This window comes from Pelophylax lessonae, assembly GCF_965119305.1.
Source record: "Pelophylax lessonae genome assembly, chromosome: 1".
Lineage (NCBI taxonomy): Eukaryota > Metazoa > Chordata > Amphibia > Anura > Ranidae > Pelophylax > Pelophylax lessonae.
Genome location: NC_138768.1, coordinates 122,878,009 through 122,904,731, shown reverse-complemented (window position 1 = coordinate 122,904,731; position 26,723 = coordinate 122,878,009). Strand labels below are relative to the sequence as shown.

The window sequence follows — 26,723 nt, the reverse complement described above, 5'->3', positions numbered from 1 at the left end:
AATTTATGTAGCAGGAACAAGCCCCATGTCTACATGGATCAATAATTCAAATCAGAACTTCAAATAAATTAGTAATACCCTTTACTACCTATGCACAGCAAACATACCATCAAATACAACAACATTCTGATTACTGAGGCTCCTAGTCAAGACCACCTGCTTGTTTTTCTGCTCTCAGTTTAAAAAAAATATTACACATCAGAAATCCCCAACAGAATATATCCTTATGGGCCAGTCCTGCCAAAAGGCATATTTTAGTTATAAGTGGAACCTGGGGAGTTGAGTTAGCAACTGGCTTCTTCTGTATTAGATACACTAATCACTTAGATATTTGGCCACACTACTTGACTTTCTTGTCCACCTGATAGTTATGCAAACTCCTGAACATATTTGCAAGTCCCAGCTCCTCCTGCTACTTCTATATTATAAAACAAGTTAAAATTCAACAAGAAGTGTGAGAACCCCTCCATCAGGTTTACACATCCAGGAATCCAAGTGCTGATATTTCACCAATATAGTCCCTAAAAGATTTAAAAAAAAATGTTGTTGGTTAAACTGTGCAGCAACTACCAAAAACAATAAACCTACCGACTACTGGGCAAAAAGTGAGAAATTTGAGATTTCATAAAAAAACAAAAAAAAAACAGATTTTAGTAAAAATAAGCCAATGCATTGGCGAGTCAATGGCATAGGCAAAATTAAGGTGGGTCTTGACCTTTGGTAATAGCAAAATGTGTTTTACATAGTTCCCAACTCCCAAGCATTAGGAAAGCTCTTTTCAACTAATCTCAACCTGTTTTGTATCAAAAGTAACCTCTTATTAACCTATATTTTTACCTTTTTTTCAACAAAAATGAAAAAAAAAAAAAGGAATGTGAAAATAAAGTAAAATAAACAAGTAGATCTTTTTTCAAGACATTTTTGTTTAAGCTTTTGAAAGGGGGAAATTTAAAATTTCAGCTTTGGTGAAATTGGTAATTTCTTGACAAAATTAATTTTACTAAATTCACCCACTCTGAGATATATTGTGGTAAATGATTTGTCTCTAACCTCTAATTGCTACATCTGCACAACAGCTTGTTCTGTTAAAAAAACAACAAACTTACTGGCTGGATCACCAGCTGAAAATAAAGGAATAGAAAGCCTAAAAAAAAAGAAAACTAATGCAGTTACCACATCACTAAGAATTGGTAAGCTGCAATATAATGCTTGCGTTTGGGTTTAATACCCCTTTAAGATTTAGTGGCTATAGACAGATAAAATCCCTGTAATGTTTCCCGAATTCTGTACATATATTGTAACATAACAGCTGATCATGTTTGTATTCTGTCTCAGTTTCCCTCTCCTGAAGATCCATTTGTTGCTCCAGAGGCAACAAGTTACATACATTTTTCAGACATTTTTCCCTGTTTCTTATGCATTCCATTACCTATAGATTACCTACTCAATTAGGATAGCCAGCAATCAAAGAATTGTTAAAATATTTAACTATATTGGCGAACTGTAAAAAAAAAAAAAAATACTTGTTATGTAAAATATGCAGCCACAGCCCACAGCTATGTGCCCATTTCTAAGGCCAATGAAGCATAAAAGTTTATGAATTGGCACAGCGGCAGACTTAGTAAGGTATTTGGGACCAAGAGCAGGATATGTAATAGCTGTAGACAGTTTGGATATTTTATTCTGGATGGGCTGAAAGAGAATTAGCAGACTGCAAAACCCAATGATTCTGGGACTTACCCGAGTATCTAGGTTGCCAGTCTGTACTTGTGTATTTATTGTATGAGTTATTATTAAATGGTATGGTATAATAATTTTGATTTTGAGATTATTTATCTATTTAATGTATTGTACATATTTAACTTTAAAAACCTATCGACTCTTGATTTATTTTCCAAAAGTAATGAATGTTTGAAAAAAGGTCAATAAAAGGTTTTTGAATTGGCCAACCACCCTTTAGTCATATCTTCCCTTGTTAAAACCACCAATCTCAATTAATTTTGCTCCATGAAAAAAAAAAAAACGTGCTGTTGGTAAATTCCACCAAAGTGGTCATTTTCTACAATGTGATCATCCAGACGCTGACTGGATAGGATCAGGCATCCCCTAACCAAAAAAAAAAGAGCTAAAGTGTGAATAAATTGCACCAGTTACAGATGGTTACCATCATTGGGTGGGTTCAAACTTTAGGCTAGCTTCAGACCTGGTTACCTATGATTGGCAGTGCAGTGCTGTACCTGGCTATGCACCCAGTGCATGTTAATAAATAAAATACCACATATTATTTGGCTGCAACACACCCCAATGCAGCACAGCAGTGTGAAAGGGGCCAAAAAGTTAATTGGCCCAGCACATAATGTAACAAAAACAAAAAAGAACAATTTAAAAAAAAAAAAAAAGTATTAATCCTCCAAAAACTGTATTAAAAAAGGTAAATGTTTTGAAGTTGTAAACATATGTATATATGCTTTAACTGAAAAAGTTTTTTTCTAATTCAGGCTTAACTCCAGACTACCCCTTTCCAACACCACCTCCTAAGCCAAAACCTACTACGCCTCCTAAACCTCGATGTGCCGCAACTTCCTGTTTCCGAGGGGTGAAATGCATCGACACAGAGAGTGGTTTCCAGTGTGGACCCTGTCCAGAGGGCTATACGGGCAATGGCATTATTTGTACTGACATAGATGAGGTATACATTCAGTTACATTGTCATATATATATTTATACTACAAGCACTGTAAAATTAGTAATCACTGGTGTGCTAAAGTACTACAACATTAGAGTAGACTTTTTCAGTAACTTTACTGCATAAATAAACTTGTCACATATTATAACATACAGCAATATTATATTTAAAAAAGTGCCACCTTTTATCATTAAAAATTAGTCCTTATAGATTACAGGTGCGCATCTTCACTGGTCTCATGATTTGATTACGAGTATCCTGTCAACAATTCGATTTGATTCGATTTGATTTGATTCCGCGATGCATCACGATTACTGTATGTGGTTTTCAAAAAAAAAATTCAAGCTACCAGAAGAACTCCATTTTTTTAAATTTATCTGCTCTAAAAAACACACAACAGACAACAACAGTATTTATTTAGAACAGTAAATACTAAATGGCACAGCCCCCTTTACATTCCACAGTGCCCTATTAATTTCCACAACCTATATACATTACACAGCCCCCCATTTACATCCCACAGCACCCCCCCCTTACATTATTCAGCCCATTTATATTACACAGCCCCACTCCATTTACATTACACTGCCCCCCTTCCATTTACATTACACAGCCCTCCCCCCCCATTCCCATTTATATTACACAGACTATTTTACATTACACAGCCCATTTACAATACACAAACCATTTAACATTACACAGCCCCCCCTATGTACATGACACAGCCTATTTACATTACAGCAGACTTGTATAAAGTACTCGAAATTTCTACTTGAGTAAAAGTACAAGTGCTCGATCAAAAAATTACTTGAGTAGAAGTGGAAGTGCTCACAGAAAAAGTTACTTAAGTAGAAGTACTAAAGTATTCAACATTTTTTTTACTTAAGTATTGCAAGTAGTTTTTTCAAAAAATTTGCTACTTAAGTACTAAAAGTAAAAAGTACCAGTAGTTTTGAAAAAAAATTTCTACTCAAGTACTGAAAGTAGAAGTACAAGTACTGTGTTATGTAGTTATTAAAGAAAGAAGTCAAAAGTATGAACATCATATTGTTTTTATTATTTCAAATGATTTATTCAAATGATTAACCTGTGTTTGTTAGTAGTTTCTTGATGCACTTTAAGCGCTGTAGCACCATTTATTTGTTTGTTTCATATTTTCTTTTTATTGGAAAGATTTGGTATAGCAGCTTTTATTATACACAGCCTTTATTTTCGTATGCACTGATTTACAAATGACATTATACACATTTTTTTGAGCTTTATGCAACCTGCAATCTACTGTTCTGGCAGTGGTAATTTTTTTAAAAGTAACGAGTAACTATGCAGCACAAAAAAAAAAATACTTGAGTAGAAGTATCGAAATCATCGAAAAAATGTAGTGAAGTAAAAGTAGAAGTAGGAGAAAAAAATTCTACTCTAGGAAAGTACAGATACCGCATTTCGGTACTTAAGTACAGTACTTAAGTAGTTCTACTTCGTTACTATACATCTCTGCATTACAGCCTATTTTACATTACACAGCCCCGCCATTGACATGACACAGTCATTTACATTACACAGCCTATTTTACCTTACACAGCCCCCCTATTTACATTACACAGCCCATTTTACATTACACAGCCCCCCCCCCCGCCCCCTTTATCCTATTCACATGATACAGCCCATTTACATTACATAGCCTAATTTACATGACACAGACCATTTACATTACACAGCCCATTTTACATTACACAGACCCCCCCCCCCATTTACATGATACAGTCCATCTACAGTACACAGCCTATTTTACATTACACAGCCCCCCTCCATTTACAGAATACAGTCCATTTACATTACACAGCCTAATTTACATTACACAGCCCACCATTTCCATTACACAGGCCATTTACATTACACAGGCCATTTCCATTACACAGCCCATTTTACATTACATAGCCCCACCCCCCTCATTTACTTGATGCAGCTCATTTACATTACACAGCCTATTTTACATTACACCCCCCTTTGCCCAATTTGCATCATACAGCACATTTGCATTACACAGCCTATTTTACATTACACAGCCCCACATTTACATTACACAGCCCCCATTTACATTACACAAACCATTTACATTATACAGCCCTTCTGCACTCCCGGAGACCCACTGCCTCTCCTGGGACAGCCCTGCCAGTGCACTCTAAAGTTAAAACAAATCACTGTCCCTCTGTTTCATGGATTCCTTCTTACAGCGTGCAAGGGTTATTGTACACAGATGCCTCTACCTTATTATCTCCGCTCTTTTATCCCTGGTCACGCGCCCTCCGGCCAGCCATTCTCCTCCTCCCAGCCAGAGGGCACCTGACCGATGAAAGATTGGAGATAATAAGGTTTACATTAACCCTCACACACTGTAGAAAGGAATTCATGAAACAGAGGGACTGACAGGGATTTGTTTTAGTTTTAGAGTGCGCTGGCAGGGCTGTCGCAGGAGAGGCAGGGGAGCTGGGATGATATCATCCATAAAAACGATGCGGCCATTCAAGGCTTCATCGCGATGCATCGATTCTACGATTATTTTTAATACCCCTATTATAGATGAATTCGAGGTATGGAAAAGACACCTCTATTCCAGTGATCCCCACTGGCTTCCGGATCCTGTGCTGAGCAGCGTGCTTGTTTTAATCTGAACACAGGAGGTCGGCTGCTCTTAGGGGGCCCCTTTCAGAGAGTGCTTTGCATTTTCTAAATAAATGCAAAGCCTTTTCTGGTTGGAAAAGGTAGAGAGGTATGGCGGTGATGTCATGCTCTCCATGTCATCCGTTAGAGAACTGTCATCCAACACAGATCACAGGAAAATGCACAGAGCCAATTAGAGTGGCTCTGTGCCTTGTGATTGCTGTGATTGGCCTTTTTTCTCACAGTGGAGATAAGATGGAAACATGATCTTATGAGTGATTTAATGTTACTATTGGATTTTTACAGTTTCAACCCTTTTCCTCCTATATATTCACTCTCCATGCTGTGTCTATGTTACCTGTATACTAACACCTTGACCTCACTTATCCTTCACATGAACTCCCTCATCTCCATACATCCACTGTATGTTACCTGACATTAACCCCTTCAACTCCTCCTCCCTCTATGCATGACTAGTACATTCATGATACCCCATATCTATTACACTATTACCAAACTTTCATGATTTAACCCCTGAAATCCAGCATGTTTCTTTAAATCCAAAAGATTTCAGCAATAAATAAGATCATCTTGGGGTATCTACTTTACCAAAAGGGGTCATTTTGGGTGTGTTTGCATTGTCCTGGCATTTTTTTTATATGTTTAATAACAGAAAGTCAGGGAAACATATAGGTTTTTTTCCCTAATGTTTGGTCTTTTTCTCTTTATAAAGTAAACAATTACTTTAAATTAAATATCTGCCTAAAAAAGAATAATAGAAAATGAATTTCAGTGAGATGATCAAGTAATTGTTGATCAAACAATCACACTAAAAAATGGCCTGGTAATAGAGAGATATTACAGGATAGTACCCAACTGGTTAAGATTATGATATTATGTAAATGTTATGTAAAACATTGAACATAGTTTAGTGTCAGAAAAGTGTACACAATAGAAGTGATCTGCTTTAAAAAAGGCCTCGATTCTTTCCTGAATGTACATAATATAACTGGGTACTAATATTTATAGGTAAAGTTGATCCAGGAAAAATCAGATTGCCTTCGGGGGATCAGGAAATAATTTTTTCCCCTGCTGTGGCAAATTGGATCATGCTTTGGTGGGGGGTTTTCGCCTTCCTCTGGATCAATTTTGGGTATAGGATTGTGTATATGGGATTATATGATTTATTTATTTATTTATTTATTTATGTTATTGGTTTAACTAAATGGAATTGTGTCTTTTTCAACCTCACTAACTCTTGATTCATTATTAAGTAATTAATATGTGGGTATTTGTTGATGATTTCAGTGCAGATTGAACCCTTGTTTCCCCGGAGTCCGGTGCATAAACACTATTCCAGGATTTAGGTGTGAAGCCTGTCCCCCTGGATACACAGGACCAATAGTACAAGGTGCGGGGACAACATACGCCAAGCAAAATAAACAGGTAACATTTCACGGATGCAATAGTTTTCAGGCAAATGTTTTTCCAGGATGTAATGAAACTCTGATATACTAGAATTAGATAAGACATTTTAAAAATAGTGGAATTAAAAGAAACATTTTTTTTTGTAATTTTGGATAGAAAAAGGGAAGGTTATAACCCCATGTGTCCAATTGGGGAGATTTCCCTTAATTTCCTGTCCCATTGCCAAAACAGGAAGTGAAAGGAAACCCCTCCAAAGTGCGATGAATCACAGAACTAGTGTCCCCATTGGAAGATTTCCCCTCTATGCCTATTCCTCAGCACTCTTTATATTCAATTTTGTTTCTTGATAGCTTGAGGAGATTTAATTTAGCACCTAAAAAAACTAAAACAGCCTATAGAGGATTGTTAGTGGGATAATGGCAAACTTGACAAATGGAGAGGGACAGTGACAACAATAAAAAAATTGACAGGTATTTTAATCCCTCTCCGCTCCATCCAAAACTAAAAAAAAGTTTTACCTTTGGTTATTCTTAAACTCAAAGCACATGTGTCCTTTTCACAAGGTACTGTAGGTGTCAAAATATTGAAAGGAATTTGAACTACGTTTTTAAAGAAAAACATAATATATTTGATACTGTCAATAAAAAAATAACAATAGAATGATATTTCATTGACTGTCCTATGGTGATGATAACAGTTTCACGTCAGCAAAAACATGTAGTGTTAAAATTCCCAAGTAGACAATTTAGTGGCATTCTCAATGAAATATGCCTAGAAATAAATCTGACAGTATCCTAAGCTTCAGAAAATGCGCAGTCAAATCATTTTGATGTGACTAAAGCTAGTTATATACCAGTAGATTTGTTGCGGTGCCAACTGTAAAATTGTGGATTTCCCATCACTTTCTATTACAGCAAAAATAGTCACCAAGAGAAATGAAGGGTGAATCTCCCCAGTGGGGAAACAGAGGGCAAGAAAAACTGTACAGCAGTTCTAAACCTTCCACTCTTCGTCCAATATATATATATATTTTTTAAGTTTTGTTTTCCAAAGAGTTTTAACGGTTTTTCAATTTTTTACAACAAAGAGAAATAAACAGCAAGTAAAGGCACAACGAAACATTGCAAACAGTGTGGCATAAAAAAAAAACAAATCCTATCGGGGACTACAGTGTCACAGTTGTATATTAACTAAACAAAATTATAAACGCAACACTTTTGTTTTTGCCCCCATTTTTCATGAACTGAACTCAAAACTTGCTATGTACACAAAAGGCATATTTCTCTCAAAATTTGGTTCACAAATCTGTCTAAATCTGTGTTAGTGAGCAATTCTCCTTTGCTGAGATAATCCATCCACCTCATAGGTGTGGCATATCAAGATGCTGAATAGACAGCATGATTATTGCACAGGTGTGCCTTAGGCTGGCCAGAATAAAGAACCACTCTAAAATGTGCAGTTTTATCACACAGCACAATGCCACAGATGTCGCAGGTTTTGAGGGAGAGTGCAATTGGCATGCTGACTGGAGGAATGTCCACCAGAGCTGTTGCCCGTGAAGTGAATGTTCATTTCTCTACCATAAGCCATCTCCAAAGGAGTTTCAGAGAATTTGGCAGTACATCCAACCGCCCTCACAACCACAGAACACGTGTAACCACACCAGCCCAGGACCTCCACATCCAGCATCTTCACCTCCAAGATCGTCTGAGACTAGCCACCCGGACAGCTGCTGCAACACTTGGTTAGCATAACCAAAGAATTTCTGCGCAAACTGTCAGAAACCATCTCAGGGAAGCTCATCTGCATGCTCATCGTTCTCATCGGGGTCTCGACCTGACTGCAGTTTGTAGTCATAACTGACTTTAGTGGGCAAATGCTCACATTCGATGGCTTCTTGCACTTTGGAGAAGTGTTCTCTTCACGGATGAATCCTGGTTTCTCTTACGTCCTCCGACAGTCGCCGCCCCTTCATAATCTTCACCAATGGGGTAATTGACCTTTTCTCCGCAGGAGTAGCTAGGCAACAAGATTTGTTAATATCAAAGCTTTTAGCATATCACACCCCTAGGGGGCAGTCCCCTCAGTCAATACCTCCCTGCTTCCAGCATTCTCAACTCAGTTTTCAATTGCCTAGCTTAGGGGTAGCTGGCTGTTCCTGTGCTGGGGCTCTCAGTCTCAGCCTTCTATCCTCTTTTTGATTTTATTTCAAGTATTTTTCTCTTTCTTTTACTTAGCTGTTTTTTTCTCAGCATTAGTTTAGTTTTCGTCGGATGAAGATGATCATGCGGAGCTGGGTCTCGGACTGGCCACCCTGGATCCCAGGGCTGAGAGCCAGGGGTTTCCCCAGCCTGCCATCGAGCGTTCAGCTCAGGTTTCCCTGGCATATTGAACGACCCATCCCTGTTCGCTGCAGGGATGCTGCCTGTGAGGTGGATACCTCACCGGACGCCATTTGCGGTTTCGCACCGCAGTCCACTGCGTCCTGGCTGCGACACTCCCTGTCCTCAGTACAGCGGTTTGGTCGCTAGAGAAGGCTCCCCACGCCATCCGGAATGGTAAGTAAATTTCTATGTTGGGACCTGTCTGTTTGGGTGTCAGTCTGTGACTGTGTGACCCGCATGTCTGTGTAAGGCTGAGCTCCCTGTCAGATTCCTGTGTTAGCATGCCTTTCTGTGGGCTGCGGGGGGGGGCTCTCCCGCTCTGCTGTGTGAGATGTATGGGGCAGACTGGGCTCAGACATGCTGTATGGCGACCGCTGATGCGGCCTGCCATTTTTTTCGGCAAACTGTGGTGACCGGCCCTGTGTGGTACAGCGCTGTGTTTTGGCGCCAAACGCCGCCATTTTGGCGGCGATCGCTCCTGCAAGCACATGTCGGCGCCATTTTCTTATTGCCTAGATTCCCTCGGCCATGTTTGTGAAGCCTTCATAGGCTATATAGGGCGGTCAGTCATTGCATCACTTCCTTTTTCACTGGAACAGCGATCGGTGGCAGCAGCTGTGTGCTCTCTCCAGGTTTTTACCTTCCTTATCCTGTATTTCCTTGCTCAGTGCTCCTTATCCCTGCGGGGGTCGGTACATACAGTAGTGTGCGGTGGGCTGCGCTCGCCGCGGTCTTAAAGGGGCAGTCCTTTATTTCAGTTGATACTGGGGCATGGATTCTCAGGATTGCAAGTTTCCTCCCACCCTGGTGGGGGGCCAAGGGGCTGCTGCATCCCCCGAGGGGGCTGATCTGGCTGCTGTTGTAGCGAACTTGGCTTCTCAGGTGCAGATGCTAATGGCTGATCGATCCGCAAAACGGCCCAGGTTATCTATTTCCTCTGATTCAGAGGGCGATGGGGCTGCTATGGCTGGAGTGCCCTTCTCAGGGTCTCGTTCATCTCTGGACCTTGTGGGGTCTGAGGGAGAGGCTGAGGTAGAAGGAGTTGATACTTCTCCCCCTGGCTCGCCTGAAGAGCTTGCACTCATGGATGAGTTGATTACTTCTATCAAGGAAACACTGCATCTGCAGGATGAACCGTGTCCTCCTGCTTTGATGTCCTCTTATGGGACGAAAAGGAAACGCAAATCAGCGCAGGTTTTTCCCTGCCCTGCGGAATTTCAGCGCGCTGTTGATGAGCAATGGCGCAATTTGAAGAAGCCCTTTACTGTGCCAAGTAAGTTCAAGCAGTTTTGAATAAATCTACTGCGATTCCTGCTGAGGATACCCCGGTGTTCCGGGACCCTACGGACAGGAGATTGGAGTCTCTGGCCCGTCATGCTTATACGGTTGCTGGTTCTATGCTGAAGCCTATTTTTGCTTCCATTATGGCAGCCCAAGCTATTGCGGATTGGACGCAGGTGCTCAGGCGCACCCTGGTGGCTGACTCTGCTCCGCCGACAACATTGGCTATGGTAGATCAAATTCATCAGGGTGGCATGTATTTGTGCAATGCGGACTTGGATTTAGTCCCTTTGGCTGCACGCCTCTCCAGTGTAGCGGTGTTGAACCGTCGCCTGATATGGCTGAAATGTTGGGCGGTTGACCAATCCTCTCGCAAGACTCTAGCTAATCTTCCCTACGCGGGATCTCGCCTTTTTGGCGAGTCTTTGGATACTCTGATAAAGGGAATTTCCGGGGGTAAGAGCACTCTCTTACCCCACACTCACAAGAATAAGTTTGTTCGCGTTAAGAAGTATACCTCGTTTAGGCCCTCTCAGGGGTCCTTTCGTGCCTTTCAGTCGCAATACAAGGGCAAGCCCTTCAAGGGCCAAGGCTCCCAGAAGAAGCCGTGGGCAGGTAAGCAGAAGTCCGGCCAGTCCGGGTCCGCTGCCCATGCCAATTCGGCCTGAAGGGGCGCCCTCACCCGGTTCTGGGGTGGGGGGACGTTTGCTCGGTTTTCTTCAACCCTGGCTGGCCCGCATTCGGGACAGGTGGGTTCAGGAAATCGTTCGATCTGGATACAAGATCGAGTTTCTCTCTCGGCCGGCGAGCAGATTTTTTCCCTCTTCAGCTGTCTCCGGAGCGTTTGCAGGATCTGCACCTGGCGGTGCGGGACCTGCGGGCCCAGGGAGTGGTGGTTCCGGTGCCTCATTGGGACAGATTTCGGGGGTTCTACTCCAATCTGTTCACTGTGCCCAGAAAGGAGGGCAAGGTACGTTCTGGACTTGAAAGCTCTGAACCGCTTTGTGCGGGTTCGCAAGTTCCGCATGGAATCCCTGCGCTCAGTGGTGGCTGCCCTGAGTCAGGGGGAATTCATGGCCTCCATCGATCTGAAGGATGCGTACCTTCACATCCCCATTTTCGAGGGTCACCAGAGGTACCTTCGATTCGCCATTGCGGAGGATCATTACCAATTTGTGGCGTTACCCTTCGGTCTCACTTCGGCTCCGCGGGTTTTCCCCAAGGTGCTTGCGCCGGTCCTGGCTTTATTGAGAGCCCAGGGCGTCTCTGTCTTGGGATATCTGGACGATATCTTGCTTCGGTCTGCGACCAGTCAGGGCCTGGTGAACGACCTGTCCACCACGATACAGACTCTGCAGGAGTTTGGTTGGACGATAAATTTTCCAAAATCAACGTTGTGTCCGTCGGTTCGTCTTCCCTACCTGGGGATGATCCTGGACTCTGCTCAAGCGAAGGTCTTCCTGCAGGAAGACAAGCTCCGGACACTTCAGGACGAGGTCAGGTCCCTCAGGGACACTCAGTGCTCGTCCCTCCGGACATGTATGAGATGTCTAGGTCTAATGGTCTCGGCTTTCGAGGCGATTCCCTTCGCCCAGTTTCACACGCGGGGTCTTCCGGCGGAGATCCTGGCCAAGTGGGACGGGCGTCCGCAATCTCTGGATCGGCAGCTTTCGTTGAGCCGCCACACCCGAAGGGGTCTTTTGTGGTGGCTCCAGTCCCCGGCGGTGTCGGGGGGCAAGTCCTTTCGTCCTTTGTCGTGGACGGTGATCACCACGGATGCCAGCCTGTCGGGCTGGGGTGGTGTTCTGGGCGTTCTGTCCGCCCAGGGAACTTGGTCGGAGGAGGAATCCTCCCTTCCGATCAACATTCTGGAATTGAGGGCGGTAAAACTTTGCCTTCTGCATTGGTCGGAACGGCTTCAGGGCCGTCCGGTTCGGGTTCAGACGGACAATGCCACAGCGGTGGCCTACATCAACCATCAAGGGGGCACCAGGAGTGCCCGTGCTGCTCGGGAAGTAAACGGCATTCTGTCGTGGGCCGAGACGCACGTCCCAGCGATAACGGTTGTGCACATTCCGGGGGTGGAGAACTGGCAGGCGGACTATCTGAGTCGCCAGACCCTGGACCAGGGGGAGTGGTCCCTTCGCCCGGATGTCTTCCAGAAGTTGTGCGCGAAGTGGGGTCTTCCGGATGTGGACCTGTTCGCGTCTCGTCTGAACAACAAGGTGGAAAGGTTCGTGGCAAGGACGCGCGATCCTCAGGCAGACGCCTCAGACGCGTTAGTGGCGCCCTGGCATCAGTATCGTCTGATGTATGCCTTTCCACCGATTCAGCTGCTGTCCAGGCTGCTTCGCAGATTGGCCTCGGTACCGCACGCGGTGATTCTGGTGGCACCGGACTGGCCTCGCCGGTCTTGGTACGCAGACCTCGTAAATCTGGCAGTCGACGCTCCGTGGCACCTGCCGCTTTGGGAAGACCTTCTGTCTCAAGGGCCGATATTCCATCCTGCTTTACAGTCGCTGGCTTTAACGGCCTGGCTGTTGAAAGCCAGGTCCTGAAGGATAGGGGTCTCTCCCCTGAGGTCATTCCCACTTTGATCAAGGCTAGAAAAGCCTCTTCGGGAAAAATTTACTACCGTACTTGGAAAGCGTACTTTGCCTGGTGTGAGTCCAGGGGGTATTCCCCTCGCTCATACTCGGTGTTGAGAGTGTTGGCTTTCCTCCAAACTGGAGTGGACCAGCGTTTGGCGCTGGCCACAATTAAGGGTCAGATTTCTGCGCTGGCTGTTCTTTTTTAACGCCCTGTGGCGTCTAATTCATTGGTTAGCACCTTTGTTCAGGGGGTGCGACATTTGGCCCCTCCTAGGAGGGAACCTTTGCCTCCATGGGACTTGAACTTGGTTCTGTCCGTGTTACAACAGGCTCCCTTTGAAAAGATCAGGGAGATCTCGTTGTCTCTGTTGTCCAAAAAGGTTGCCTTTTTGGTGGCGATCACTTCGGCTCGCAGGGTGTCGGAGCTGGTGGCTTTGTCCTGCAGCTCTCCCTACCTGGTGATTCACAAGGATAAGGTGGTCTTGCGACCTAACCCATCTTTTCTTCCAAAAAGGATCTCGGAGTTTCACCTGAATGAGGACATTGTCTTGCCTTCGCTTTGCGCAAAGCCTAAGCATCCGAAGGAGGTGGCTTTGCATGCCTTGGATGTTGTTCGGGCGATCGGGGTTTACCTGTCATCGACTAAGTCCTTTCGCAAGTCGGATTCCCTATTCGTTCTTCCAGAGGGACCTCGGAAGGGCATGGCGGCGTCGGCTGTTACCATCGCCAAATGGATCAGACAGACGATTGTGCAAGCCTATGCTTTGAGGGGGAAGGTTCCTCCTTTCCCTGTGAAGGCGCACTCTATCAGATCTCTGAGTACGTCTTGGGCCTTTCGTCATCAGGCTTCTGTGGCCCAGGTGTGTAAGGCGGCGACTTGGTCGTCCGTTCACACCTTCTCCAAATTTTACAAAGTGGATGTTCAGGCATCGGCAGAGGCTTCCTTTGGCCGTAAAGTTCTTAGTGCGGCAGTGCCTTAGGGTCCCTTGTTTGGGCCCTTGGCTGTTGGGGTGTTTTTACCCCTGGGTTACTTGTTCTTCCTGGGTTGTTGCTCCTGTTGAGCACGTTTTCCTGTTGCCAGGTTGGTTCTCTTACCTTGGTAAGGTTCCTTTCTCTGATGTGGGTACTGCGTTGCTTTATGCGCGGCTGCGTTTTTTTCCCACCCCTCATGTCTACACTGCTCTGGGACGTCCCATTGGTGAAGATTATGAAGGGGCGGCGACTGTCGGAGGACGTAAGAGAAAACTGAATTTTTGTAAAATCTTACCGTAAAATTCCTTTCTCTGAGTCCTCCGACAGTCGCCGCCCCCGCCCCTCTTTTGGGGTTTGTTTATGTACTCTACTGCTATGCTACCAAAACTGAGTTGAGAATGCTGGAAGCAGGCAGGTATTGACTGAGGGGACCGCCCCCTAGGGGTGTGATATGCTAAAAGCTTTGATATTAACAAATCTTGTTGCCTAGCTACTCCTGCGGAGCAAAGGTCAATTACCCCATTGGTGAAGATTATGAAGGGGCGGCGACTGTCGGAGGACTCAGAGAAAGGAATTTTACGGTAAGATTTTACAAAAATTCAGTTTTTCACTGTACAGGGCAGATGGCAGACAGAGTGTATGGCGTCGTGTGGGTGAGCGGTTTGCTGATGTCAATGTTGTGGATCGAGTGGCCCATGGTGGCGGTGGGGTTATGGTATGGGCAGACGTATGTTATGGACAACAAACACAGGTGCATTTTATTGATGGCTTTTTGAATGCACAGAGATACCGTTATGAGATCCTAAGGCCCATTGTTGTGCCATTCATCCACGACCATCACCTCATTTTGCAGCATGATAATGCACAGCCCCATGTTGCAAGGATCTGTACACAATTCCTGGAAGCTGAAAACATCCCAGTTCTTGCAGGGCCAGCATATTCACCGGACATGTCACCCATTGAGCATGTTTGGGATGCTCTGGATCGGCATATACGACAGCTTGTTCCAGGTCCTGCCAATATCCAGCAACTTCGCACAGCCATTGAAGAGGAGTGGACTAACATTCCACAGGCCACAATCAACAACCTGATAAACTCTATAAAAGGAGACGTGTTGCACTGCTTGAGGCAAATGGTGGTCACACCAGATACTGACTAGTTTTCGGACCCCCCCCCCCCCCCCCAATACAGTAAAACTGCACATTTTAGAGTGGCCTTTTATTGTGGCCAGCCCAAGGCACACCTGTGCAATAATCATGCTGTCTAATCAGCATCTTGATATGCCACACCTGTGAGGTGGATGGATTATCTTGGCAAAGGAGAAGTGCTCACTAACACAGGTTTAGACAGATTTGTGAACAATATTTGAGAGAAATAGGCCTTTTGTGTACATAGAAAGGTCTTAGATCTTTGAGTGAGCTCATGAAGGTAAAAACAAAAGTGTTGCGTTTATAATTTTGTTCAGCATATCAACGAGAATAGATCAAAATTGGTACCAAACAAACAATGTACAAACAATGTACATGGAGATAAGAAGCAAAAAGAACAATGCAGTGCAATGGTCAATGAAGGATGCTCTTTGCCATTGATAGCCAACACCTTAATATGTGGTATAGAGAAAGGGAAATGAAAGGAGGGGGGGGGGGGGGTTCTGTATAGAGACACACTTTGACCAGCTCAGTTGAGAGTTCTCCTCTTAGTTTTCATATTATGTTTGTACAGTACTATGAATCATTACCAGAGCTCAGAGTATTAGCCTGTCATTCTATATGAAAGGTTTCATGGTATAATACATAGCAGACATAGATTGATTTAAGATGTCTAGCGTAATAGAGGAAAAACACACAAGACATATGGGCATTTGCCAAAGGATAGGAAACGCAAAGCATAAAATAATATTTGTGCAGAAAGCATCCATTCAGTGGAGGAGGATGAGGTTATAACAGGTAGCTTTAGAATGAATACATTTCAGGAAATTCAAGAGACACAACTGATAAAGTTCTTCCAGTCTCATGACCCATGGAGTCAGTTTCTGAATATACAATTACTAAAACGGAGGCAGACTCGTCTGGTTTTTTGTGTATTGCTGGATCAGAGGTTAGATTGACTGTAGACTGTGTAAGTAATTATGTAATAGGAACTGTACGCCGCTCTTTTCTTACATGCAGGATACAACCGTCAACAAAATTCATACTATTTTTCGATACAATAGTCTTCTTTATATCGCTAAATCAAAACTATTGCCCCAAAAAGGTATATCCAAGCAAGGGTGAGTGAAATATAAATAAAAAAAAAAACTTAAAAAATAAAATAAATAAAAAGAAACAAAAAATCTAAACAAAATGTGTAAAGTAATTCACCTGAACTCAGAAATACTGAAATCATAAAACTACAAAAGAAAATGTTTGCACAAATGTTAGTCTATTCAACCATACAATGGTTCAAAAATTATACAAGAAAAAAACAAAAACAAAAAACTTGTTTTGTCAGTGCAGTGGAAATTTAATCTCAAAGCGGAGTTCCACCCACTTTTGTGTTTAATAAAAATCAGCAGCTACAAAAAGTGTAGCTGCTGACTTTTAACCACTTCCACACAGAGCAGTTACACCCCCTTTCTGCCCAGACCAATTTTCAGCTTTCAGCACTCTCACAATTTGAATGATAATTACTCAGTCATACAACGCTGTACCCAATCAAATTTTTTATCATTTTTTTTCACACAAATAGAGCTTTCTTTTAGTAGTATTTAATCACCACTGGGTTTTTTTATTTTTTGCGATATAAGTGAAAAAAGAGCGAAAATTAAAAAAAAAAACATTTTGTTTTAGTTTCTAAAAAAATTTTGCAAATAAGTAATTTTGTTTCATACATTTGGGCCAAATTTTATACTACTACATACCTTTGATGAAAATAACCCAAATTAGTGGATATTATTTAGTCTATGTGAAGGTTATAGAGTCTACAAGCTATGGGCGCAAACCATTGAAAATTGATCACACCTGATGTACCGACGGCCTATCTCATTTCTTGAGGCCCTGAAATGTCAGGACAGTACAAATACCCCCCCAAATGACCCCTTTTTGGAAAGTAGACATTCCAGGGTATTTAGTAAGAGGCATGGTGAGTTTTTTTAAGTTGTAATTTTTTCCCACAATTTTTGGGGAAATGAAGAATAATTTTTTTTCTCACACACAGTATATGCATACTTGCAATTACACCCTAAAATACATTCTGCTACTCCTCCTGAGTATGGTGATACAAAATGTGTGAGCCTTTTACACAGCCTGGCCACATACAGAGGCCCAACATGCAAGGAGCACCGTCAGGTGTTCTAGGAGCATAAATTACACATATCATTTCCAAATGATCTATCAAACCTTTGAAGGCCCTGGAGCACCAGGACAATGGAATTACCCACAAAATGACCCCATTTTGGAAAGCAAACACCCCAACGTATATTCTATGAGGCATAATGAGTCTTTTCAACATGTAATTTTTTTCCACAAGTTTTTGGAAAATGTGGAAAGAAGATGAAAACGCATTTTTTATTTACACAAAGTTGTCAATTTATAAGATATTTCTAACACATAGCATGTACATAGCAAAAATTACACCCTAAAATACATTCTGCCACTCCTCCTGAGTATGGCGATACCGCATATGTGAGACTTTGTCACAGCCTGGCCACATACAGAGGCCCAACATGCAAGGAGCACCGTCAGGTGTTCTAGGAGCATAAATTACACATATAATTTCATTACAACCAATCACACTTTTGAAGGCCCTGGAACCCCAAGACAATGCAAACCCCCACAAAATGACCCCATTTTGGAAAGCAAACACCCCAACACATAATCTAGGAGGCATGGGCTGAAGATAGGTACTCAGGTACTCTGATAGGCTGCAGAAAGGTACTCAGGTACACTGATCGGCTTCAGAAAGGTACTCGGGTACTATGATGAGCTTCAGAGAGGTACTTGGGTATTCTGATGGGCTAGAGACAGGTACTCAGGTAATCTGATGGGCTGCAGATAGATACTCTGGAACTCTGGACTGGAGACAGGTACTCGGGTACTCTGGGCTGGAGACAGGTACTCTGGGCTGGAGACAGGTACTTGGGCACTCTGGGCTGGAGACAGGTACTCGGGCACTCTGGGCTGGAGACAGGTACTCGGGGCTGGAGACAGGTACTCAGGCACTCGGGGCTGGAGACAGGTACTCGGGTACTCTGGGCTGGAGACAGGTAATCGGGTACTCTGGGATGGAGACAGGTACTCGGGGCTGGAGACAGGTACTTGAGTACTCTGGGCTGGAGACAGGTACTCGGGTACTCTAATGGGCTACAGAGAGGTACTTGGGTACTATGATGGGCTGCAGAGAGGTATTCGGGTACTCTAATGGGCTAGAGACAGGTCCCTGGATACTTTTATGGGCAGAAGACAGGTAGTCAGGTACTCTATTGGGCTGCAGATAGGTACTCAGATACCCTGATGGGCTGGAGACAGGTATTCAGGTATTCTGATGGGCTGCAGATAGGTACTCTGAAGGGCTGGAGACAGGTACTCGGGTACTCTGATGGGCTGTTGACAGGTACTTGGGTACTCTGATAACAGGTACTTGGGTACTCTGATGGGCTGGTGACAGGTACTCGAGTACTCTGATGACAGGTACTCGGATACTCTGATGGGCTAGTGACTGGTACTTGGGTATGCTGATGACATGTTCTCAGGTACTCTGATGGGCTGCAGAGAGGTACAGAGTACCCGAGTCAGAGTACCTGAGTACCTATCATCAGCCCATCAGAGTACCCCAGAGTACCTGTCACCAGAGTACCCGAGTACCTGTCACCAGCCCATCAAAATACCCGAGTACCTGTCACCAGCCCATCAGAGTACCCGAGTACCAGTCACCAGCCCATCAGAGTACCTGAGTACCTGTCATCAGAGTGCCTGATGGGCTGGTGACAGGTACTTTGATGGGTTAGTGACAGGTACTCTTTATTGGGGGGGGGAGCAATCAGTGTGTTTTGGGGTGCACAGTATTCAGTAACTAGCTGTTACTGCAATCTCCTGCTCACACAGGATCAGTGTGTGAGGAGGAGAACACGGTGCCAGCTAGTTACCGTTTTCTCTGACATTTTGTGACTGGCTGTGATTGGACACAGCCGGTCACGTGGTAAAAAGCCAATTTCATTGGCTCTTTACCTAGATCGGGAATGGGCTCTGTCCAAGGGACGAGCCTCGTTCCCGATCAACGCGCTGCGCTCCCCCGGGGGCACGCATTGCGGAGAGAATGAGCGGCTCGTGCTGGAGCCACTCATGTGATCGGCTGTGATTGACACAGCCGATCACGTGGTAAACAACCAATTTCTATTGGCTGTTTACCTTGATCAGGGATGGGCTCTGTCGGAGGGACGAGCCTCATCCCTGATCGCCACACCGGGCACGCAGTAGCAGCTAGAACGGGCTGACGTCATATGACGCCCGCCCGGATCGAGAGAGCCTTCCTGCCGGCATCATTTTGCTATACGCCGGTATGGAAGTGGTTAATAAACACACACTCACCTGTCCAAGGATCCAAAGATGTGGCCATCGGGAGCCTCGGTTCTCTCCTTCTTCTCCTCACAGCACTGGCATCACTACTGTGGGCACTCGGCTGTGACAGTTTGCAGGTTCACAGGTGAGTGCACACTGCGCATGTGTGAGTCGCGCTGTGGGACATGAGTGGACAGGCAAACTTCTGGGACCTGTGACGTGTCCCAGAAGATTGCAGAGAGGGAGGGGGGATTGTATTGAGAAAGGTAAGATTGGTATATTTATTCATATCATAAATGTCAAGTTTGAGTATCTCACAAAAAAAAAACGTATTCCTCTTTCCCGATACATCCCATGCACTGTAAGGATGTCAATGAGAAAATCAGTCTCTATTATATTCAGGGAAACATAATTCTAGAAGCCTGGACTACCAACAACAGTGTGTCCTGCATGGCATCAGCGAATTCTTCCTTTATGTCTTCCTGTAAACTGAAAACAGAAAAGAAAATGATAAATTAAAAATGTTGATTTGAAATTGGTTTCAAACAAAAGAGCAGAAGAACATTCAGCAGTTCACAGTTTGGATAAACATGTTCTTGGCATAATGTAAAATAATGGGTTGGTTCCCCATTCAATGGCAGGATTAAAGGGAAATTATGGTGTATTTTCACTAAGCTATATTTAAAGTTATTACTGTTGTGTTTATCTAAAAGTAATATTTACAAGATTTCTATTTTGTTTGTTTGTTTTTTTATTGCAATTATTAGAGGGGGTTCTTGTATTAGCCACTAGAGGGAACTCTCAGTGGCTCAGTATAATTACTTTGTAATGATGATATAATGCTTGAACATGCTGCTGTTTTAATTCAGATATGTCTCGATATAAATGAATGTGAAAATGGAAGAAACGGAGGCTGTGTGGCCAACTCCATCTGCACTAACACCATGGTGAGTCCATTCAACACAATCTCTAAAGAAAATGATTTTCTGTTTTACCTCCCCTGTCATATTTCTGAAAGATTACATACATCCTTTGTGAACAGGTAACTGCAGCCAATTGTTTTTAATGGTTCTTCTTTGGGAAGATTCAGAACCTCTGTCAGGTGTTTACTGCTTCCTTTCTTGAAATTTGTCACCAGAACAGGTGATTCATTAGGAGATTTATCCTCACCCCCTTCCAGCAGTAAATGACCAGAACAGGTGATTCATTAGGAGATTTATCCTCACCCCCTTCCAGTAGTAAATCACCAGAACAGGTGATTAATTAGAGATTTATCCTCACCCCCTTCCAGCAGTAAGTCACCAGAAATTGAAGTGAGAATGAATTTCCCAGCAGTGGCTCTAACCTTCCACCAATATTTTCTAAAGAAAAAAAAATGGCTAAAGGTCCACTTAAAAAACAGAACAAAGAGCAAACATATGTAAATGATGTTAACCAATTTCAACCAAATTAAAGAAAAGGTTAACAGTTTGTATTTAAATTTGACAAATGAACACTTGTGTTGATTTACTAAAGGGAAATAGGCTCTTCACTTTGCAGGAAAATTTTCCCAGAGCTTAGTGAACGTGATGAAAAATGTTTTTTTGCTTACACAGGATTGAATGATGTAAGTCAGTACGTAGGCACATGATGGACTGCAGTATATCTGCTGACCTGAAGGTGGTGCTGACCTTCAAGTCGGCAAGAGACCATTGAGAACTATTCTGTCTTCTGGCATGGGCTCTTCATGGGGAGGCTGGCATCTCCTAATAGATGCTGTTTTCCCATTAGATGAGCGGCCATCTTGAATCAGAAATGCTTTAATAACAGGTTCAGCTTCATTTATTGCACCTGCAGTGCCGGAGTAGGTTAGGGACAGAGCTGGTTTGGGAGAGAGTAGGAATAGCAGTAGGGAGAGGTACCTGACATGGAGGGAGGGAGGTTTCTCATTAGAGGGCATCTCCTAGGGAGATGTATTTCAACTTTTGCAGCCAGATTGGGATACTTCTTACTTTATATTTCTTACTTGCCGTCATTCACATAGCAACACATAAAACAAAAGGAACAATTCTTCTTAGTGAAGAAGGGGGGCTGAGAAGCTGTATTCATGATAATTACCCTGTTAGGAGGCAGCCATCTCCTTGGTTGTACTGGACTTAAAGCGGAGTTCCACCCCAAAGTGGAGCTTCCGCTCATTTGCTTCCTCCCTCCCTCCGGTGCCACATATGGCACCTTTCAGGGGAGAGGAGGGAATGGGTACCTATTTTTGACAGGTACCCTTCCCCACTTCTAGGAGACGGCGGCGATGTCCCTCGGAAGTTTGGCCCCTTCCTCCTTCCCCCGCCACTGAGTTAATCCGTATGCGCAGCGCGCTTCGCGCATGCGCAGTAGAGACCCGCCCGTGAAGCCGCAAGGCTTCACTGCCAGGTTTCCTGACCGGCAATGGCGGCTGCAGCACCCGACAGCCGATGGAAACATCGGCTGCAGTGCCGACATCGCTGGACTCCAGGACAGGTAAGTGTCCTAATATTAAAAGGCAGCAGCTACAGTATGTGTAGCTGCTGACTTTTAATTTTTTTTGGGGGGGGAGGCGGAACTCTGCGGAACTACACTTTAAAGTGTTACTAAACCCACAAAAGTAAAATTGATCTGTATATGCAGTAAAGCATGCTTGTTATACTCACTGTGGAACCTAAGGGGTTAATCCGGCCATTTGACCCTTGTTTTCCCTGACCCTCCCCTTCTTCCACAGTCCCCAATCCATCTTCTGATAGTACAGAGCCTTGGGGGCACTCTGCACATGCACAGTTTGGTGTGTATTGCTAGAGAACTTTTTTTTTTTTTGGGAGGGTGCATGTGATCAGCACAGGGCCAATCAGCACTGTCCAGACAGAGGGTCAGGGATCATGCAGCCTCATAGGACAGTCAGGGGAGAATGAAAACTCAGCCTACAAGCTTTAACTTGTACAGTGCTCGGCTAGATGGAGCCAGATATAGTGAATTCAGGGTCCTTGGTTTAGTAACAAAAGATTAAAGGTCTGAAAGCTGGGCTTCCCCATTGTCTGTTAATGAGAACCAGACTCAGTTTCCTGCCCAGATATTGGCACACAGCATACTAAGCTAACTTAGAAAAGCTTGCAGTCATCCATGATACCTTCTCCTTAGAAACATTTTCAGGTATTCTGTGTGAATAGGAAAACAAAATATATTGTGTTTTTCTCAAATTTAAAAGTGGGAATACACTTTAAAGCTATAGCCAGCACTTCCATTAAAGTCTATATTCAGTGCTCCAATCACTAATGCTGAGGAGTGCTTTAACCACTTGCCGACCGCCGCACGACTATTGACTGCGGCGGTCAGCCCCTCACAGGCAAAGCAACGTAGGGCTACATCGCTAGCCTGTGAGGGTCTAGGGAGCGAGCGCACGCCGCCGGAGGCGCGCTTCCGCTCCCGCGCGGTCACGGACACCCCCACGCGTGGGTCACTCGCGATTGTCCGTTAGAGCGGGAGAAAGGCAGGCGGCTAATGTAAACAAGCCGCCTGTCATTCTCCCCTGTGTATGAATAGTGATCATACGGTTCTACTATGTAGGACCGTTGATCACTGTTCCTACACCTCAAGCCACAGCCAATCACAGTTAGAATCACACCCCTAGGGACACACATAACCCCGCCCTATCAAAAAAGTTAACCCCTTCACTGCCAGTGTCATTTTGCAGTAACAGTGCATATGTATAGCACTGATTACTGTAGTAATGTCACTGGTAGCCCCAAAAGTGTCAAAAATGTCAGTCAAGGGTCCGATCTGTCCGCCGCAATGTCGCAGTCCTGCAAAAAAAATCGCAGATCGCCGCCATTACGCGTTAAAGAAAAAACAAACAAAAATGACAAAAATCTTTCCCTTTGTTAGTAAACGCAATAACTTTTGCGCAAACCAGTCAAAATACACTTTTTGCGATTTTTTTTTTACCAAACATATGTAGCATAAAACAAATTGGCCTAAAATGTTAAAAAATTTAGATTTTTACATTTTTTGGGGGAATTTCATATAAAAAAATGTGAAAAATATTGTTATTTTTGCAAAATTGACGCTCTTTTTTTGTTTATAGCGCAAAAAGTAAAAATCGCACAGGTGATCAAATACCACCAAAATAAATCTCTGTTTGTGGGAAAAAAAGGACGTCAAATTGGTTTAGGCACAGCGTCGCACGCAGAGGCGTAACTAGAGCCTTCAGGGCCCCGATGCAAGAAACCATGAAGGGCCCCCCAAGATCCCTGGCCGGGGCCCTTCCCTTCAAGCCCAGGGCTCTTCCCACTAATCCTGGGGCTCTTTACTCTCGTTGCATGGCCTTTTATTACGGTCCCGCAGCAGGATCCTTTCACAAGTTCTGCAGTGGGCTCCCTTCCTGCAATCTTTGGGCCTCCCCACAGTGGTGCAATGCCAGGGCCCGGTCGCAAGTGTGACTTTTGCAATCCTGGAAGTTCACCCACTGGTTTGCTACTGGGCCCCCTGGAGCATGGGGCCCGGTAGCAATCGCAACCCCTGCAACCCCTGTAGTTACGCCCCTGGTCGCACGACAATTGTCCGTTAAAGTCACGCAGTGCCAAATCAAAAAATAGGCTCTGGTCAGGAAGGGGGTAAAATTTTCCGGGGCTTAAGTGGTTAATACAATTATGTTGCTATGTAAAAAAAAAAACTGAAATTGGAGATCCCTGTAAAAGAAGAGGATCTACATGTCACATCAACTGTTTCATTAATATTCACTTTCTTGAAAAGCTACGCCAGCCAAAAATTCTTCCGTATCCAGTACTCTTCCAGGTGTGTGGAATGCATGGTGTCTTCTGCAGCCTGTCACTACATTGGTGCTGTGTACTGTAGGGATGTAGCAGCCTTTGGAGAATACCTACATCATTACAGGTGATGATCACTCATATTTTTATTAAAGGGTTCTTTCCGCTGTGGACCATGCAAACCCGGCTTTGTTGGAGACCAGATCAAGGGCTGCACAACAGAGAAGAGCTGCTTCAACCGAGGCAAGAACCCCTGCCATGCCAGTGCACAGTGCATCGAGGAGAAAGGAGGACAGGTCACCTGCATTGTGAGTATAGACCACACATGCAATCCTGGGGTACAATCATTTAGTTCTCGGTAGGGGAGTTAGCACAACATGGTGGAGAACTTTGGTTTTCTACGTAACTGACAATTTTGATACATAATAAGTAAAATAATAATAGTATTCATTATAAAAATAGTAATACTCATTGGTAGCACAGTGGCTTGGTTAGCACTTCTGCTTTGCAACACTAGGGTCATCAGTTGGAATAAACCTTGACACTGCCTATGTGGAGTTTGCATGTCCTATCTGGGCTTGCATGGGTTTTCTGCAGGTACTCTGGTTTCCTCTTACACTCCAAAATCCTCCTGGTAGGTTAATGGGCACCTGTATAAATGGGAAGTAGGAGCCTAAATCTGTAATAAATACAAATTATGTTATATTATTATTAATATTATAAAGGATTTCTATAGTGCCAACAGTTTGCTCAGTGCTTTACAATATGAGGGCGGGCAGTACAGTTACAATACAATTCAATCAGTTACAATACAATTCATCATAGGAGGAATCAGAGGGCCCTGCTATTGTAGCCATAATGTAAAATACAGTAACTACCATAGGCATGCGCACAGGGTGTGCCGGATGTGCCTAGGCACACCCTAATCACCCTGTTAACATTAGCATTTTTGTTCTGTGTGCCAGAGGGGAGATGGGAAAGATCTCCCACTGAGCAATTCTGCTTAAAAGAGAAGCGTGGAAGCCTTTCTTTCTCACTCTAATCTGCAAACAGGGAGATCATGTGATGGTGGGCAGAGTGCTGCAAGGAAGACTGTATGTACAGTATATATACATACATACGCACACATGCATGTGTGTTTAAGCTTTGGTGTGTACATCCTAATGCAATAGGCTGCGCACACCTATGGTAACTACACATGTGCTATATGTACCTCGATAAATCAGTAAAGTGATTGGCTAATGTCATGTTTTGCCTTTTTTGCAGTGTTCAGTTGGATGGGCGGGTAATGGCTATTTATGTGCACGAGACACTGATATTGATGGGTATCCAGATGAGGCTCTTCTCTGCTCAGACCCAACCTGCAAGAAGGTATGTCTATGGGTGAATGGCGGAAGTATAACCCTACAATATATATTGTACACTGCTACTTTCACCTTTACAAATATTAACTTCACTTGAGTTACAGGGCAGTTTAATGTTTATTGATTTTCAGAATTTTTAATTAGGATCTTTGATAAAAACAGGAAAATCGTAACAGTATTTCTCTTTTCCAATCGTTTTTATACAAAATTTTCAGATAAGGAGTACACATTTCCATTACTCATAAACATAGCAAAAACATAACAGTATTTCTCACCTATGAAATATACTCACATAATATAAGAAGCTATGTAGAATGGAAAATGACCTTCATACTTTGCATTAGATAAACATTTTGATTAATATGTAAAGTAAAATGCTCACAGCAGAGAAACATATATTATATGTGATATCAAGTAATAAAGTAACAATGAGTTAAAATTACAGAGTGCACATAAACCATGATCAGGAAAGGGTCAGCGCAATCCTTACGCTGGCCATGGATCAAAGTTTGACAGGGTCAGTCTATCGATCCACTTCCTATGAACTAGCTCAATGGTGAATTTTTGCTTAATCAGCTCATGTAGCCAGTTGGCTGAAGCGCTGATCAGTGTATTCTGAGGACAGGGGAGTTCCAATGTCAGAGTACAATGGCACAGTGAGAATTCCTGCTTCTCCATTAGATGGGAGTATTGGTTTGGTTTTTTTGTTCAGTCGGCTGGCTGAACAAAAAAAATGAACCATGTATTGCCAACGTTAGGTTGCAATCACACCTGAATCTGAGTGTTTACAGGTGATTTTAAAACATATTTCTCTAAGCATTTTTGCATGTTTTTAGAAACATTCAGGCTTGAACACTTTTTTTTTTGCCAATAGAAAGCTAGTTACTTGGAGGATGAATTTATTTAAGCTTAAAATATATTAATTTTCATATGTTTTCAGGTGTTTTTCAGGCGAAGTATATTGGGTCAAAAATGTCCCATTCTGCTTTAAACTTGTAGATTCAGGTATTGGGGATTCAGGCACCCGAGCACTCATACATGCACAGGCACTATTTA

General features: G+C 43.5%; 1 protein-coding gene across 1 annotated transcript in view; it reads left to right on the top strand.

Annotated features, from left to right (window-relative positions):
- The window catches only part of THBS4 (thrombospondin 4), a 123,531-nt gene that overhangs the window by 52,385 nt on the left and 44,423 nt on the right, over positions 1–26,723 (top strand). The window contains exons 7-11 of the mRNA XM_082259025.1: positions 2,499–2,689; positions 6,653–6,790; positions 20,404–20,481; positions 24,459–24,611; positions 25,570–25,674. Of these exons, the coding sequence (XP_082115151.1) occupies positions 2,499–2,689; positions 6,653–6,790; positions 20,404–20,481; positions 24,459–24,611; positions 25,570–25,674 (665 nt within the window). The remainder of the gene's footprint in view (positions 1–2,498; positions 2,690–6,652; positions 6,791–20,403; positions 20,482–24,458; positions 24,612–25,569; positions 25,675–26,723) is intronic.